The following is a 17,473-nucleotide window of genomic DNA, read 5'->3' as shown; positions in this document are numbered from 1 at the left end:
ATCAAAACAAGGCCATAATGTCAGCAGGGGCCTTCAGGAACAAATGACTAGGAAGCGGATGCTCACGTATAATCATTCAGGGTAAGCTCATGAAGAGCACGTTGGACTAAACTAGCCGTGGGTTCACAAATAAAACAGGTAATTGAGACAATGTCCAAGGAAACCATTCTAATGGTTGTGCTAAAGGGGAAAAGGGGGGTTTTGCCCTAGAGTCTGAGGCTCCAATGGTCTCACTGCCAAAAGATGAATGAAATGCCCGTTCCATAGTGGGAGCAAGCACCACGCTTGTCTAATGCCTCAAATGTTACTCTCAAACCACTGGCACCCTTCTCATCCTGTTCATCTTAATCATTTCATTCTCAATTCAAGTCCTTTTCTCCGCCGGGTACTGGGAAAGCCTAACCATCACTCAGCCTCCGGCTAATGGGGAAATTAAAGAGTGCAACACATTAAACCAGCGGCCACCCAGCAAATCCTCACAGACGTTCATCAGAAGAGACTTGGGCGACCACCCACAAATAAAGTCTTGTGTTGAATTGACTCCGGTCTCCCGCTCCAGACTTCCCTGCAGATGAAAGATCCCAAAGCATCGCTTGCACGTGAATACCACCCCTTGCCCGTCACCAGAAAGAGACTTCCCATCCTCCAAATGTGAGACTGCAGTGTGGGTGTTATCGCTGTGGAAAACACTTGTGAGGCTTTTTTATTATTATTATTGCTATCATCTTGTTCGGTCTCACCCATTCCACCCGCAATCATAAATCCACAAAGTGCACCGGGCCTCGAATGCTTATACAATCTTTCTGTTACTACACTAGGAAGAGATACCAGGCCTCCAACTTTGCTAGAGGCAAGAGCTCCCCTAGCTCCACTATTTCAAGAGGAGAGCCCTGATTTCAGTGCCCGTTTCTCACCTTTCTTCCCTTCAGCACATCCAAACGAGACTTCGCCCCTCTAGGGAACTACACAGCCAGCGGGTGATTGCGGCAACAAAAGGGAGCCTTTCCAAAAAGGAGGCGTTTGTTATTTAGCTGGAAAACTGTGTTCAGAGACAATGGGTTAAAAAGCTAAATACATCCTTCACCTCGCTTACCAGCTTCACCTTGCTTTGCCCTGACCTGGAAAGAAGGCTGCCTGCTTTCAGCCAATTTCCCAGACTGAAATACACACCGCTGGAAGAGAAATTCTGGCCTATACTCAGTAGTTTTGCCGGCATTGTTATGCCAGACAGGGGTGTAATGCCCGTCCTACCCAGGGGATTAGGTTAGTGTGTCAAGGAAATGGTTTATGCTGTAACAACATTACTCTTGCCAGGATATGCTGCCTCTCCCCTAAGGTGGTTTGCTGGTACGGCTCTACCAACAAACCCGGTCAAGTGTATGCAAGGCCCGGGATTCTAGTCCATCTCCTAGGGCGCTTGTACACGTGACAGGGGGTTAGTCCTTAGGGTTGCCTTCTGTACCCCCTAAATTGAAATGGTGGGTTTTTAATTGAAACACGCCATTTCAATTTAGGGGCTTCCATCACTGTTATGGTGAGGGGCTTGATCCTTTTTTTTTTCTTTTGGTGGAGCCTGCCCGCAGCTGGGGGTGAGCTGACGGCAGGTTGAGTGGCCCCTGAACTGCGTTGGTGGGGGGCGGCTCGGTCCTTCCCTGCACAGCAGCAGCGCCCCCAGGGTTGCCTGGATAGGCTGCTCGTGGGCCAGGTGCTGCCCCAGCTTGGAGGCAGCACCCAGCCCGATCCAACTCTTCCCAACCCCGAGCTGGGGTAGTACCCGGCCCACTAGCAGTCCTGGGAGGTGCCACCACCGCAGAGGGAAGGACCAGGGACCCCGCAGCTTACGGGCCACTCGCCTCCCAGCCGCAGGAGAGATGGGCAGGCTCCACTGAAAAGCAAAAAAGGACGGAGCCCCTTGCCGCCTCTGCCTTTGGCAGTTGCCTGCTGAAGCCAGAAGTGACGAGAGGCCCAATCCTTTTTTTTCCTGCGGAGTTTGCCCACCTCTCCCGTGGCCAGCGCTGAGCTGACAAAATAGCTGAAACGCATGGTTGCAAACTGAACTGCATCAGGATGTAGTTTAGTTTGCAACAATGCAACCTCATTTAAAACCCCCAAATCTCCTGCATGTGTACAGTGTGATACCATTAAGCCACACAAAGTGACATTTCCACCACGTGTACATGGTAATGGTGTCACATGTACAAGTGCCCTGATGCCTAAGTCTCGAGTTCTAGTCATTTCGCATCATATGCGCCATACCATACCATAATTCAGGTAAGGGAGTGTGCTGTGATCATACAGGTTTTGTCAATCCACACCTGTGAAGCCCCCTTGGCCATGGACCAGTCATTGGTCTTCCACTGCATTCCTAAGGCATTTCCATGGTGAGATTTCTTGGTGGCCCATTCATACCAACCCAGCATGTCTACATGAACTATACCCAAATCAAATCATCACCCCCCAAAGCCACAGAAAAAAAATCCTACCAGAGCCAGTAGCTACTGATACCAAATGAGTGGTGGTGCAGGAATGAATCACATGCTTTTCACAGAAACACTTCAGACTTCCCACACTCCACAATGTGTCTAAGTCAAAAAAAAATCTGAGGGCTCCAGGTACTGCCAGGACTGCCTTACTGCCACCTTTCCAAAAACCTTTCCCACGGGGGCAAGCTAGAGACAGAAAAGCAGAATACGAACCTGTCCACTCTTTTCTCCCATTCCTGGGATGGAATTAACCCTTGCAAGTACCACTCTCCCCCTTTTTTATATTCCTAATTTGATATCTCCTGCAATGGGGGCATGGAGAGATTTCACTGACAGCACCCTGGGTTACATCCTCAGTGAAAAAAGCAGGAACTTATCCAATCCTTAATTATTTATTATTTACACAACACTGAACTTCCCTCTCGCATTGTTTGCTCTGCACAACATATTGAGCAGAATGGATTTCCCAATTTTAAGCAATGCCATTTTGTTTTTTGTAGCATGTCAGGGTGCACTTGAGTTTGTCAACGTTGGCTGTAATATATGGTTCTATTTAAAATGATTATACGTTACTTTAAACAGTTTGGTCCTGCTTAAATTCTTCATCCTCCTCGCAGCCTTACCAGTCCTACTCCATCCTGTCTCCTCAATGCCCATTTTATTATTTTTCTCTCTTTTTCCTACATACTAGTGCCTGCTCTTGGAACTGCCTTTCTTGTCTTCTGCAAAAACTAAAGATCTCAGATGTCTCCTAAAAATTTACTTTTGCTGAGTTTTCTATGCCCACTCTCCAGTGTTCTCACTTGGGCCACTTTCTTTCATTTGTATTGTTTCCTTTCAATGCATATTTCTCCGGTAACATTCATGACTGATTTGGTGTAAAATGTATGTCAAGTTTAAGCAAAATATGAATAACATTTTTAACTGAAATAGCGTCAGGAAAGAGGCAGTGCCCAGTGCTAGAGGTATCCATACATGGTATTTAAATGACACTTATATCAATATTTAACGGATTTATCCTCTTAACACTTCTATGACAAAGTTATATTGCCCCAATGTGCAGATGAAAAACTTAGGCAAAGAGAGACCAAGACCCAGATCCTCAAAAAGAAATTAGGCCCCTAAGTCCTACAGTTTTTTGGGTATCTGCACCCAAGCAATTTGCCTAAGCTTGCAAAATGTTGTGCTCTCTCGCTCATCTCTGTTGCACACCCTGCACAATCTGCTATTATTTGCTTCTAAATTCTTTTATTCCCAGGATATGGAAGCAGTTTCAGCTCATGACTGCCTTGATGCATGGTAGGTGTGAATGTCCCTGTGCCAGTTTATACATTCAGGAGTCATAATAAGACAACTACACTTTACTTCATATATTGCAATACATTTTTGCCCTTAGTTTTGCAGATTTTTTTGCTATACAATAACAACTAACTCCCTTTGGCATAATTTATATGAATCATAGATTCAATATAGAGAAGGAGAAAAAAAAGTCCTATTAAGTCATCTAATTGACCCTTCCTTCCCATCAGTGCAGGGTTGTTCCCTACAGTACAAGTTCCTTATTTATTTTAAATGCAACTGCTATAGCGTGAGCACAAAAATGGTCTGCAAAGCTCTGATGTTTCACTGACATAAGCTTCAAGTCAACATGCTGTTGGAAGTCTTCAATTTATGACTGCATGTTGCACTTTTATTCTCTCAAATAGACCTTAGCCTTTTCTCCAGTCCCTCAAGAAGAGTTATTTGTATTTCACTTTGCAGGAAAAATATAAGTAGAGGTTTCCCTTATGACTTTCAACTCAAGACCTTTGTGTTCCACCAGTTATCACATTAGCGTTTGGAATGCACTGCATCTCTATGAAATGTTACACGATGTCCAGTTCTAGAGACCCACCAAAAATATATATGCAGGTTTTTATCCACCGTTTGCTTTTATAAAAAGAAGAAAGAAGCCTGAAATCATTTGAGTTATGGAACTCTTTCTAGACTCCTTCACTTTAAAGACGGGATGGGACTGGCCAAAAAACAACCCTGCATTTCTTGTAGACAGTACTATTCGCCCATTGCTGGATTCCTGTCCACCTTGGAATGATACTAGACTGGGTGCTCTCCTTCAGGACGCATGTGCAAAAACAAAAGACAAAGTTAGTGCCCAGGGGCCTCTGTACACACCACATTTTTTTGCCCCTTCTCGCAGTGCAACTGTGTGACTGTTTGCACAAGCGGGATTTCCAGACACTTTAAAAGTCTTTCTGGCACATTATACTAAAACTCCTTGGACGTAGTTTAGTTTGGCTCATTGGGAATTAAAGCATCATGTCCATGGATTCATTGTGTAATGAGCTTCTTTGTCCACCAGATGGCTGCAACTTTTTTGTAGTTCACCTCTTCGAATGGCTTTCACTTTCAAATTGCTTCCGCTTTTTTTTTCTTGTGTGGTTTGCCAGCTCCCAGCAGCAGAGGCACTGGCATGGGCACAGGACATGGGGCGGGGGGCCTCAGGGTAGCGGGCCCCGGGCCAGGGGGTCAGCGCTGGACTGTCCTGCTCTCCTGCAGTGCTGGCCAGAGACCAGGTTTAATTCGTTTGCAAACCTTGTGTGTGCAAACACTGATGCGACGCTGAAAAATAAACAAGTTTAAATTTTATAAATCTATTTAATGTAATGAGGATTAAAACCCATGTCGTGTACAGGCGCTGCAGAGCAACAGACTTGAAAAAGCTTGCAGACTCCAAAAGGGGAGGCAACCCAACAAAGCTAAGAACCACTGCAGTCACTCTTTGCTATCCGGTGGCTAACCTTGCATGTGTGATGTGGGAAGGATCAGCTCATACAAAAAAACTGGGCCCTGTGGTAAATGACAGCTGCCACAACATTACAGGATGTCTCAAACTACCCAGCCTGACTGTGCCTGCTAGATACCAGGAGAGCGGTCACCAGCTAAATGGAATGATCATGACCTGATGACACCCAACATCCCTTCCTATAGCCTAAAGGCAGCCATTCACTGTCTGAAGTCATGGTAGAAGTTCCCTGGCCACAATACAGGTACTTTAAAAAAAAAAAAAAAAAAAAAAAAAAAAATCGCCAATGGCCACATGAGTGGGAATGGTGCATAGATGCATCAACACACTCAATGAGGACATAAAAACAGATGTGCCAAATGCCTCCCTGCTGGTGCAGAGAAGGACAGGTTGACTTAGAGATGTTCAAACAACCTTTGCACAAAAATCAGCAGGTGAAATGACAACTCTAACCACTCAGATCCATGCGATGGTGGTAAAATACAGGCCATGAAATAACTCCTCAATTGCTTGGTCCTGGAGGAATCGTGCACCATGGAAGACCTTGCTAGGTCTACAGACTGGGCCATATTGTGTCCAACACCAGAGAAAACTATACTCATGGCAGCAGGACTCAAGAAGTTGATGATCAGGGTACAATGCCTACCATAGCATGTCAAACAGTTAGTATGTCTCTGCCTTAAGAAGATACCAATTTAACACATTCAACAGGTAGAAACCAGTGCGAAATGAAGAAAGCAGAAGCATTTGTGCCCTACTGCCTTAAGAAAGCAAAGAATCGGAAAGGGTTTTTTTTGTAGGGGTGGGGAGGAGACTGCCAAACATTGAACCCACATGATAGAAACAGGGCAAGATAAAAGAAGACTCTTCCTAGACTGTGTGGAAGAAATGAAAGGGAGCTGTCAGAAGAGAAGTGTGGTCTGGCTAAACCAAGCAAGAGGTACTAGGTAAACCAGCCTTGGGTCCAGCAGAAAATCCAGCCAGAAACACACGAGCGCTTGCCTACAGACTGGTTTAGCTGGATACATTCTGTGAATGATCCAGAGCTCACCTCCAAAAAGTACAAGTGCAAGTGCCATGACAGACCTTTCTATGACAGTTGCTGCTACTTCAACCATTTTATCCAGAAAAGTATTAAGGGGCATCCAGAAGCCTGTCTGGGTGCGAGAAAAAGGGAATAACAGCTTTTAGGAAAACAGTTATTCTGGACAGCAGAGAGCATCTGTAGAGACCCTAGAAAGTCTTGTTGGACCGTCTAGAGAGAGAGACCTTTATCAACGATTTTGCAGACAGATGCAGCAATGGCCAACCTACTGAAACAAAAAGTATACCCCACTTGCATGAATTGCTTCTCCTCCTCTTTTAACACTAGTGTCTCTGTATTATTAGTACCAAGCCAGGAGGAAAAATGGCCATAACTAACACCTCTGTGCAACTGTGGATTAAATATACTTAATGCTATATCTGAAATTAGCTGGCGCTGGCAAAAACGCTGCCATTATTGTTCTGCTTCTGCTTCAACTGCTTTGAAAGCTGCAACCTGAGGGGAAAGAGTCTTTATTTAAGAAGTGATAAAACAAAGCTAAGCAAAATGATTTCATAGCCCACTTTAAAAGCCCCCCGTGTGCATTTCCTTGACCTACTAAAAGCCCATCACAATAAAAAGCCCAGCATACAAATGTTCCGGTCTCTCCCGTGGAAGCCATTACCTCCTGAGCAGTGGTGTAAAAAAAATAAAATAAAATAAAATAAAAAATTAAATAAAAAAAAATAAAAATCAGCATTTCAGTAAATGCTGAAAACCCCAAATGACCAGGAACAAAAAGTCCCCCATGCTGTTCAACTCTTCCCCCTCTCCCCGCACGCTCTGAGCAGCAATGATTTCCTGCGCTCCAGAGGGAGAGAGGATCTGCCTGCAGAAAGGAAATGTGTTTTGTTTACCACCTCCCCTACGGACTTAAACTTGGCACCTCCGCAGCGAGCGCTGGGTTTAATTCAGAGAGATGCGAACCATAATGTTTTAATACAACATTCCAAGTGGAAAATTAAAAAGGGGGGAAAAAAATCATATACAAAATTACTATTGCCATCATCCTGGAAACTCTAGAGGGGATGCCTGCTGACATACGGCTATTTTAAGAGAACAATAACCCCTCTACCAGCACACACGACTTAGCCATGTCCCAGTGAAGCAACTCAAGTGCAAAATGAAGTCTAAATGCAATGGCACTTCCTCCACTGCAGATGTCACTGAATGTAGGTGAACTGCTACAGCACAGAGAGCTATCTAAATGGGAAAGGAGAGAGAGAGGCATTGCTACTAATACACAAAAAACACAGCTAGCCGAAGACGACAATACAGGCGAGGATCCAGGGAAGAGGAGGGGCTCACGTGGAGATAAAAGAAGAGCACAGGCAACAGGCAACGGAGAAGAGGAGGCAATTTAATGAGAGGAAAACTGACAAAAATCACACAACTAATGCTTCTTCTTGATTAAGATACGAGAAGACCTCCAGAAATTCAATTCAGCACCTGCCAAAAGCAGCAGGATAAAAATGTGCAAATTATCTGATTCCAAATAGAAAATATGAGCAAAAAAGGACACACAAGGTACAATTTGTCTTTGGTCTTCAACTAATTCCAGTGCATATCTATTCTGAAGACGTTAAACGAGGACAACCCCAGACTTCCTTTTATTTTAACGTGCTATTCGGAGCAATATTAGACCAAAACAAACAGAACAGCCTTCATCAAAAAAAGAAAACCAGGTCTTTTTCTAACCTAATATTGCTAACTGGTAGCTTTCCCATTTGGCAATGTGATCCAACGTGTCTGTGTAACTTGGCCAACGCACACACAACAAAATCATTGATAGGTAGCAGGATTTCCAACTTTATTTAGGTCTAAATATTTTACATGACAGTTCCCACAGAAGCCCTTTTCAGATGAAAAGAGTTTTCTGCACATCATCTCGCTATTTTAGAAGGGGAAAATGAGACTTCCTCTAAAGCCCTCAACATCGAGGAGGGTCGGAGGGCTGGAAGGAACCAGCTGGAGGGAGGGGGACAAAGAGAGAGACAGGAGGTCCGTTCTTTGACTTGGGTACCCAGGAAACTGGTTCTCCTGGGGCTGCACCATATCCTATGTCATGGCTGACCTCAGTAAGAAAAAGCAGGGGATGTGGACATTAGGGATAAGTGCTATCAGATATCCTCACTGACTACTATATGTTCTGGTGCAGAAGGTATGTCCTTCCTCCTACCCCTGCCACATGCAGAAGGGAACTCTTAAAACAAGGTGCGTCTTATGCACTGAAGCTGTGGAAGGAAAAGTACTAGGTAATAAAAATTACTGGTACCTTGGAGACGAGGCTAGAGACAGCAGGAGAGACTGCAGATCTAAGTCGGGAAAAGCAGGGGTGGCAACATCCACCTTCACATGTCAGGTGGCCCCAGGGCAGGCCAGGACCCTTGCCTTATGTTGCCATCAATGGAAGGGTTGAGGAGGAGCAGGAAAGAAAGGAAGGACCCATAGCAGCTCACATCCTCATGCCCTCCTTCTTCCTGCCACCCCCCCACTCTATCCACAGACATAAAGAAACAATTACCAGTATATCTTTGGAGGGGGCCTAATGCATCTTATACACAGGTGTGTAACGTATCTAGGACAATACAGTATTTTGAAGTCTCATCGCTCATCTGCAATGGCCCAGCCACTGGAGAAATATTTCTCCTCATCATTCTGCCTTACGAGGGGTGGCGATGATCAGGGACAGCAAAGCTTTACTGATGTTTGCAAGCTAGTGACTGCCCCTCAACTAGAAGAAAAAAAATGGTCCCAAGTAATATCATAATACCCAGATTTAAGACAGCAGAAGGTCTGCTTGTGGATCCAGGAGTTAAAGTCCCAATAATTCTGAGTCTGGAACTATATTGTTTTTTCCTTCTTTTCCTGAAATAATGCAAATCCATCACCTCCTTGATGACTATTTCCTCGAGCTGCTTATCTGAAAATGGGTGCCTGTGATCTAAAGGTGCTCTTGGCATCCTGTACACTGAGCCCTGGCTCATTCTGGATTCAGGAATACAAAAGAGGAACTTGAGACCAGCTTCACAGTATCATAAGTAGCAGTATACACAAAGGGCAGGGGCAGAGCCCCCGTGCATTTTGCTGTGACCACGGCCTTTATACTCATGTGCATTTATTTTCTTTAAGACTTTTAGCCCATCAGAATTAGACAGCTTCTGGGACTCTGCAGACCACTGCAGCTTTCATGGCAACTCTCAACTCTGCCTTTCCACAGAGTGCTGTGCTTCCTTCTCTAGAGACAGCAATGCTGACGCTGTGATACTGCTCCTGTCTCCAGGATGACAGACAACTTGGACAAGAAGCACCAGAGTGATTTTGGAGGACTTTGCTAGGAAACAGGAGACACAGGGATGAGGAGAGACGGTGACAGCAGCATCCCTCATGGCATAAGGTGGAAGGGGATGCCCAAGCTGTCCGGAAGCATGCAAGGAAACACTGGGTGGGCACCAGCCCAGCAGAGAGGGTAAAAGACATCGCTGAAGAGCAGCACAACAAACCACCGCTGATCTCTCTTCTCAGATCCCCTGCCCATGCCCTCTTGGCTGTCAAAGCAATCTTGAAGTCTTTAGACCAGAGATTCTCAACCAGGGCATCATTAGTCCCCTTCAGGGGTGCCACAGTGCTCAACCCCTGTGCAATGAGATAAGTGTACCACTCCCGCCTCCCCGTGCCCGCGGACAAGGAGCACCAGGGATGCCCACTTCCATGTTCCAGCACCGAGCAGCTTGCTCTGCTGCAAATGGATGAGCGAGGAGACACAAATGCAGAGATGTGCTTTTCAGCCCAGCTCGTGCTCCAGCTTCTTGCATGCTCCCAGGGCTGCGGGGGAGGAGCCACAGAGGCAGGCAGCCCTGGTGCCCAGCAGGTGAGTGCCGGGAGAAGAAGCCATGGTGGCAGGGCTGTGCTTGCCCTCACAGGTACAGATGGGGGCTGGGGAAGAAGTCCTTCTCCCCACTCATGAGCCTCATGTGCTCTGCTGTTCCCCCCTACCCCTCTGCCCACCTCAGCAACTTCTCTGCGCCACGTGCATGCAGCCTTGTGTCTTTTTCCTGCCAGCCAGGTGTCCCCAGGCTCTGTCCATTTTCCTCCCAGGGTTGGAGTTCAGCAGGGATCATCCTGGGATAACTAAGGCCAGAAACTGTCCCCAGTGGTACCCTGGACTCATGTATAGGGAGTCCAGGTGGCATACCAGGAGCAAATGCACATGGGGCCAGGCACCAGGAGAAGCAGACCAAAGGGTTGACTATATTACATTTTATATTATATCATAATATAGTAATGCACGTAATTAATCACACATTAAAGATACACTGTTTATATTATAATATGCATACCATGTTTATATAGGCAGACAAGGTTGTTCGGGTAAATCTGATCTCTTCTATAAGACCAACTATTACTATGCATATGTACTGTATTCATAGGATGTTGCCACTCCTGCATCTTTCTGCTTTTCCCTACTTAGGTCCACAGTCTCTCATGGGTGTCTCTAGCTTCTATTTGAGTTGGTCTAATAAAAGATATTGGATTTACCCAAAAAAACTTGTCTGCCTATGTCCTTAGACTGACACTGCTACAACCAATACTATGTTTATATTAGGTTTTGAAATGGGGTACTGCTAAACTCTGAAAACTTGCGGAGAGGTGCCTTGAGGCTATAAAGTTGGAGAACCACTGCTTTAGACCTATCTATAGATCTGCCTTTAGACCTATACTTCTTCCTTGGCTTAACTTATTAGGTGGGGCAGTTTAGAGTGAAAATGTACAGAGCTATCATGAGAAACCTGGCATGCATGAGAAAAAAAACCCAAGGTTTTGAGATATGGAGCTGAAAACTTACTAACAACAGATACCAGCAGAAAAAGACAGAGAAAAATAATGTACCGAGAATATGAACACTAACTACATTTCAGGGAAATCTAAGCAAACAAAAAGGACACTGTATACTATGAACATTAAACTGCTATACTGTTTAGTAACCATAGGGGGGGAAAAAAAACCAAGCCTCTGGAATGTAAATTGCTGCTTTTATGGTAATATCCTGAATCAGGACTAAAGGCTATATGGGTCTGCTGTATATATTTTGTTTCCCAAAATAAGAAATTTGTCTCTCAATCTTCCATAGCTGTCACGGCGGGGCCCCCAGGAAGACTGTGATCTTCTCAAGGTCCCTCGTACCGTGTCAAAGCCAGCCCAGGAGCACCCTCTTATTCTCGCCCGCCACGACTTTGATGTTCAGTATATAGGGAGGCTGCCTTATGCCGCCTTGAGCACGGCGTGTCAGGACCTCTGTCCCCGTGGTTCTCCCGGACTTTCGTGGTCTCCCCGTACAATGGGTGTTATTCTGACACCCTAGCCTTATGGGCTACGCGTGGCTCCAACCACCCCTGATACCACACCCCAAGCCTCGCAGATGTACTAGACGTTGGTCTGTCACCATAAACATATATATGCCCACTCTCTCGGGCCTTCCCCATATAGTTGCCTGTTCACTCTCGGGCCTTCTTTAACGTGTCACCCCTCTCGGGGTTCTCGGTGTGCCCACTCCGGGCTCTCCCTCTAAAATAACGTCCCTCCTTGGGAATCCTGTCCACTCTGGGACTTCCTTGCAAGCCACCGGCCTTTTAGGCCCACCGCACTGCCTACCTCTTGTTTGCCGGGCGCACTGTGCTGCTATCCCCTTTTCCTGGGGACCACCGCAGCACTGCCCTTCTCTGGGGCACTGTGCTGCTAACCCCTTTTCCTGGGTCCACCGCAGCACCCTGCCCCTGCCCTGGGTCTTCCTGCAGTGCAGGCCTGTTACCGGGTCTACTGCGCCCCTCCCGGGCTCCTTAACACACTGCCCCCTGTCTGGGGCTCACCATGCCCATACTGGGCTCTTCAAAGTGCCCCTCTCTGGGGCTGGGGTCTACGCACCCGGCAAGTTGCGTCGTTACTGGCGCTAGGGCCCCTCTACAAGGACACTGTGCCCTCCTCAGGTGCTGGGGCCCCACCCCTCTGGGGTCCCTATGAGGCCTCCTCCAACCCCTACAGCCTCACCCAAACCTCCGGTGTAATACACAACAACACAAACAAACTAGAGCCCCCTGGCTATAACAACATTGCTCAATGTAACCACGGTACTTGCTATTAGGCTTCTCTCTGCGTCCTAACTCCAGGAGCTCCTGCCTCTCTGGCTGCTGGCAGAGAACTGCCAGCCTGGCCTTGACTCCTGGCTTTATAGGAGCCAGGCCCTGCCCCTGCAGGCAGCTGACTCTTATTAGTCGCCCTGGCAACCCACAGCTGTACTCATTATGGCTGCTAGGGCTTTTCCCCAGCAGTTTTCCCCTCTCTAGGAGGGGGGCAGCGAGGTGTGCCCCGACAATAGCCAACAAGAAGGAGGAAGGCATACAGCAAAACTTGTGAGAGTGATGGGGGGGGGGGGGGGGGGGTGCTGAGTGTTACAGATAATGCATAAGAATTCATCCTCCAACCTTTTATACAACCCAAAAATGAGTAATTACATGCCATGAGATATCATCTCTTCCACAAATCAAGTCACTGAAACTACACACTAAAAATGGTTTTAAAAAAGTCAATTTATTAGAGATTACTGTGCAGACAGACATACGAGTGCTCTTGGGTACTTGCTGCATTAACAGCCTTTCAAAAACCACAGAAAAAAAAATCAATACTGTATATTTTTGCTCACATCAGTTTATCTGATGCTAAAAAAACCCCACCAGCTTGAGAGTGCATCAATGCATGTAATATTCTGTGTTTCATACACACATAAAGGAAAACAGGCTTTTGTTGACGCCTGCTTACTGTAACTCTCCTAACTCAAATTCACATTTCTATAGTGATCACAATTAAAATAAACTTTTGAGATCAGGGTAATACCAGGAGGACGTTGCCCTGGTAATACCTTCGCTCTGCCGATAAAGAAAAGTTCACTTTCCAAGTCTCCTTGGCTTGCAACAGGGGTTACAAGAAAAATTTATGATAGCCTTCCATGCAGAATTGGAAAAGCCTTCCTGGGACACTTGGTGAGGCTTTATTTTTTAAGCTTTTAACACCAGCTGTAGCATTCACCTGTTCAACAGCATCACTTAGAGCTTTTCTTTCTATGCTTTAAAATTAGGTTTCAAACTTTGTCCCCTTCTATATTATTATAGTTAGATATATAGTATCTCTATCTGTATTATTAAAAATAGTTTTAAAAAAAAGAGAAGGTTATTAGAGCTATTTTCTGGGCTTTCTAAGTTAGGTAAGTTCTAAATGCTGTCCCCTTGGTTATTGTCCATAGAAATAATACTTACAGGAAGGTTAAAGCAAAGGAACAGAACTAAGGGCGCAACCAGAAGTTACATTTGTCGCTCCATCGGCCCCCTGAAAGTGCTCTACGGCCATGCTGCAACACACGTGCATGGGTGCAGAGTGCTTTAAAAGTGGCCAATAAGGTGACAAATTAATGATCATCAAATGGGGGGTCAGATGAAGGCGCTCAAAACGCCTTAGGGAACTTCTGTTCCCTGGGGTCAATTTGTGGGGAGATCGGGGCTTGGCTTATGCAGCCCAACCTGCCCCCTCCCATGCTGTATGAAGAAAGGGAAGGGAGAGAGGGGAAGGGGAGCAAGCTGCAGGCTGGGGCTTGCCTGGCCTGAGCTGGAAGCAGGGGTTGATTGGACTCCCTTGTGCCCCCGCCCCAACAAGCCCCTCCAGCTCAGGCTGGGCAAACCCCAGCTCGCAGCTTGCTTCCCCTCCCTTCCTGCACACAACATTGGAGCTGGGACAGACAGGAAGCAAGCTGGCCTAGGAGAGAGAGGCTACAGGTAGGCTCCTTGAGCTCCATCAGCTCCGAAGTGCAGCTCGATCCCGTTTCTCCTACCCTGAACCAATAGGCAAATGTCTGTTGGGTCACGGGTGGGGGGTGTGTGACTCATGGTGCTTCTTGTAAAGCGCCACAAGTTAGAGAAAGGGCTGCATGTCTGCTAGTGCCCTATGAGAGCTGGGTTCAACCCCAACTCATTCACTGATCGCTGAAACTTGCCCTCTCTCTGACTCAGTTCATCATGCGAAAAATGGGGACAACAATTGCTCATCTCTGCAAATGATTTCTGGATGCTCCAATGCCAGGTGATAGATGAAATATCACCACTGAATCTCAGAGTTTGCCTACAGAAAGAATTCTAATTAAATGCTTTTCAAACAAACATTTTAATTACACTCTCAGCCAGTAAACTACTGAAGCACAGGAACAGCAATTCTTTCATAAGCAGAGTGAAAAGTGAGCCCTGTAAACACAATCATAAGCAAATGCAATGGATGTGGTTGGGAAAGGAACCCACTATGTTTGTTGGAGAAGCACGGGTGGAATTTTACAAAGCTTCTGTTTAGTTCAGTTTTAACTCAAGATGAAAATGAGCTGGTTCATACAAAACATCAAGTCTTGAATCACATCCAGCTCTACCCATCATTAAAAACACTAAAGAAAGGAAGAAACTCAATTCTAAAGACTATACAGTGGCCTTAAATTGCAATAACCCTACAGGACAGATGCATCAAAGCAGACTTCTTGGTCTTCAGCCACACCTGGTTGGTGACTCTCAAGATCAATAGGCCGGAGCAACTGAAACTCTGAATTTCTCCTTCGTTAACACTTACTTTAAATACACTTTCAGACCAGGATATTCAGTTAGCATCATCACTGCCAAAAGTCCAGAGGCAAGGATGTTTTGTAATAACATCTATTGGACCAACTGTATAGTTGGGAGAGCTGTTGGACAAGCTTTTAGGCATCAAGTGCCCTTCCTCAGGTGTAAAAAAAAAAAGAGGCAGACAGACTGAACTCAACAGCAGAGAAAAGACTCCATTTAATTGCAAAGTCTACTTGGAGGGATGGAGGAGGCTGTGAACTAGACGTGAAGAGGTGTTATCAGGAGCTGTTCTAGGACAAAAAGGTGCATAAGCACAGGCAATCTAGTTAGTGGAAGAGTGAGACCATTTGAGAAGACAAAGGGAAGTTATTACCTGTGATGTGAAGGGAGATTAACAACAGCATTTGTTAGGTTGTAATGAGCCATAAAGTGGCTGTCTGTATTGAGTCCAGATTTTTTACTGTCCAATGGGCTTATACATTTCTATTCTCAGACCCCTCACCTAGGAGTGTTTTCTGAATTCCCTTTGAGCACAAGGAAGGATTGTGAGGACAGAAAGGGAGAGGTTACTCTGTGAAGTGGGCTCTACTGATGTTCAAGTGGCTCTGTCCTTTATACTTTGAACGTGGGAGCTCATTCTGGTGAGTGGTTCCTGTCTAACAATTCTTACAGCACACGAGCTGCTGGACAGTGACATTCTTAGTGGGGATTAGTGCTCCCAGAATGCAGCCATCTATTATTTATACTGGATCAGGGCCCCATTGCACATTATGGCTCCAAAGATTTCCCAGACTTAGCATACGCCAAGACACAAAACACCCACAAAATGAACTCATTTAGAGAGAGAAAAGGAGAGCAAAGAAACAATACAATAGTAACAATTCACAAAATGAACAGCCGCCTCACCATGTGTTTTACAGAAGCAAGAGTTGTTTGGTAATATTTTTACTGGACTAACTAGATAGTTGGGTGAGATGTTAGACCAGGTTTCAGGCACAAAATGCTCTTCCTCGTCTCTGAGAAACAAGTGGATACAGACCATTACAGGAAAGATGAGTTTTAAAGAGGGACCTGAAGGAGGATAATGTCAAAGCTTTATTTTAACAGGAGGAGAGTATAATGGTGCCTGTGAGAAGATCTAGGTACATGGACAAGAAAAGCTGGCCTTGTAGGCAGAGCCCAAGGACTCAATAACATGACGCAGTGTCTCACATGAAGGGGAAAAATGTGTTTCACCTAGAAAAGCACAGAATCATAGAAAATGAGGGGTGGAAGGGACACCTAGAGGTCACACGTAGTCCAACCCCTGCTCAAAGCAGGACCGGCCCCAACTACATCATCCCAGCCAAGGCTTTGTCTAGCCAAGTCTTCAAAACCTCCAAGGATGGAGAGTCTGCAACCTCTTTGGGTAACCTGTTCCAGTGTTTTACTACCCTCCTAGTGAGAAAGTTTTTCCGAATATCTAACCTCAGCTTCCCCTGCCGCAACTTGAGCCCATTGCTCCTCGTCCTGACATCTGCCCCCACTGAGAACAGTCCAGCTCCATCCTCTTTGCAACCCCACTGCAGGGAGTTGAAGGCTGCTATCAAATCCCCACTCAATCTGCTCTTCTCCGGACTTGATAAACCCAGTTCCCCCAGCCTCTCCTCACAAATCATGTTCTCAAACCATTTTTATTGCCCTCCACTGAACTCTCTCCAATGTGCCCACATGCTTTCTGCAGTGGGTGGCTCAAACCTGGACACGGGACTCCAGATGTGACCTCACCAGTGCTGAAATATAGCAAAAAGGATCGTGATTTCTTTCTGCGCTGCTACCTTGCTTCCTTTATGTGACAGCTCCTGGTCTAGGCATGTAGCGAGCACTCTTATGATGCAAACTGGGTTTTGGTTGTTGCCGTGTCGCTCTAAGGACACAGGCAGGCCAGGATCTTTGATATCACATCTACCCAAAGAACCGTGCCTGCTTATGATGCAAAGGATTTTACTCACCATTTCATACAGTTTCTAGAGCCCAGGGAACTCTCTGAAGCCTTATCCTTTGGGGGGCTGATCCTCTTGAGTGTTATCCGTTTCCAGATCCAGAGCTCTTGCTGCCTTTTGAAAGGAGGCAGGAAAAAAAATAATGGGGAGAATCCAGAACATGTGTATCAATCTTCTTTCTGTAGCCTGGCTCCAAACCTGGCGGACAAGAGGAGAGGTGCCCAGTGCATAAGCTGATTGTAACAGCTGCTGTGGAGAGCAAAAAGGGACTTAAAAATAAGAAATGAAGAGCTAGGAGGAAGGCAGATGCACCAGCTGGACAGGAGCAAAGTGCTGGAGATCCTCCAGGTCACTCCAATCCATAAATCACGTGAGGAAAGAGAGAAGCCACCAGCTTCGAATTGGCAAAAGAGTCCTTTTACTCCCACGTGTACAGAAACGTACCAAACCCATATCAAATTAGTAACTCCATGCAA

At 46.0% G+C, this 17,473-nt stretch overlaps 1 protein-coding gene across 7 annotated transcripts in view; it reads right to left on the bottom strand.

The window, feature by feature from the left end:
• FAM168A (family with sequence similarity 168 member A) overlaps positions 1-17,473 on the bottom strand; it is a 335,671-nt gene that overhangs the window by 268,597 nt on the left and 49,601 nt on the right. Inside the window, exon 1 of one of the 7 annotated variants that reach the window (XM_059722454.1) lies at positions 17,007-17,180. The exons of 5 other annotated variants lie outside the window; for them this stretch is intronic. In XM_059722454.1, coding sequence (XP_059578437.1) covers positions 17,007-17,009 — 3 coding nt within the window. In that variant the 5' untranslated portion in view covers positions 17,010-17,180. Of the gene's footprint in view, positions 1-12,499; positions 12,555-17,006; positions 17,181-17,473 lie in introns of those variants that run through there. One more of the 7 variants, XM_019488506.2, reaches the window with a different exon arrangement.

The sequence above is a fragment of the Alligator mississippiensis genome, chromosome 1 (genome assembly GCF_030867095.1).
Source record: "Alligator mississippiensis isolate rAllMis1 chromosome 1, rAllMis1, whole genome shotgun sequence".
In the NCBI taxonomy this organism is placed as follows: Eukaryota; Metazoa; Chordata; order Crocodylia; family Alligatoridae; genus Alligator; species Alligator mississippiensis.
This window is presented reverse-complemented; position numbering and strand designations above follow the sequence as displayed.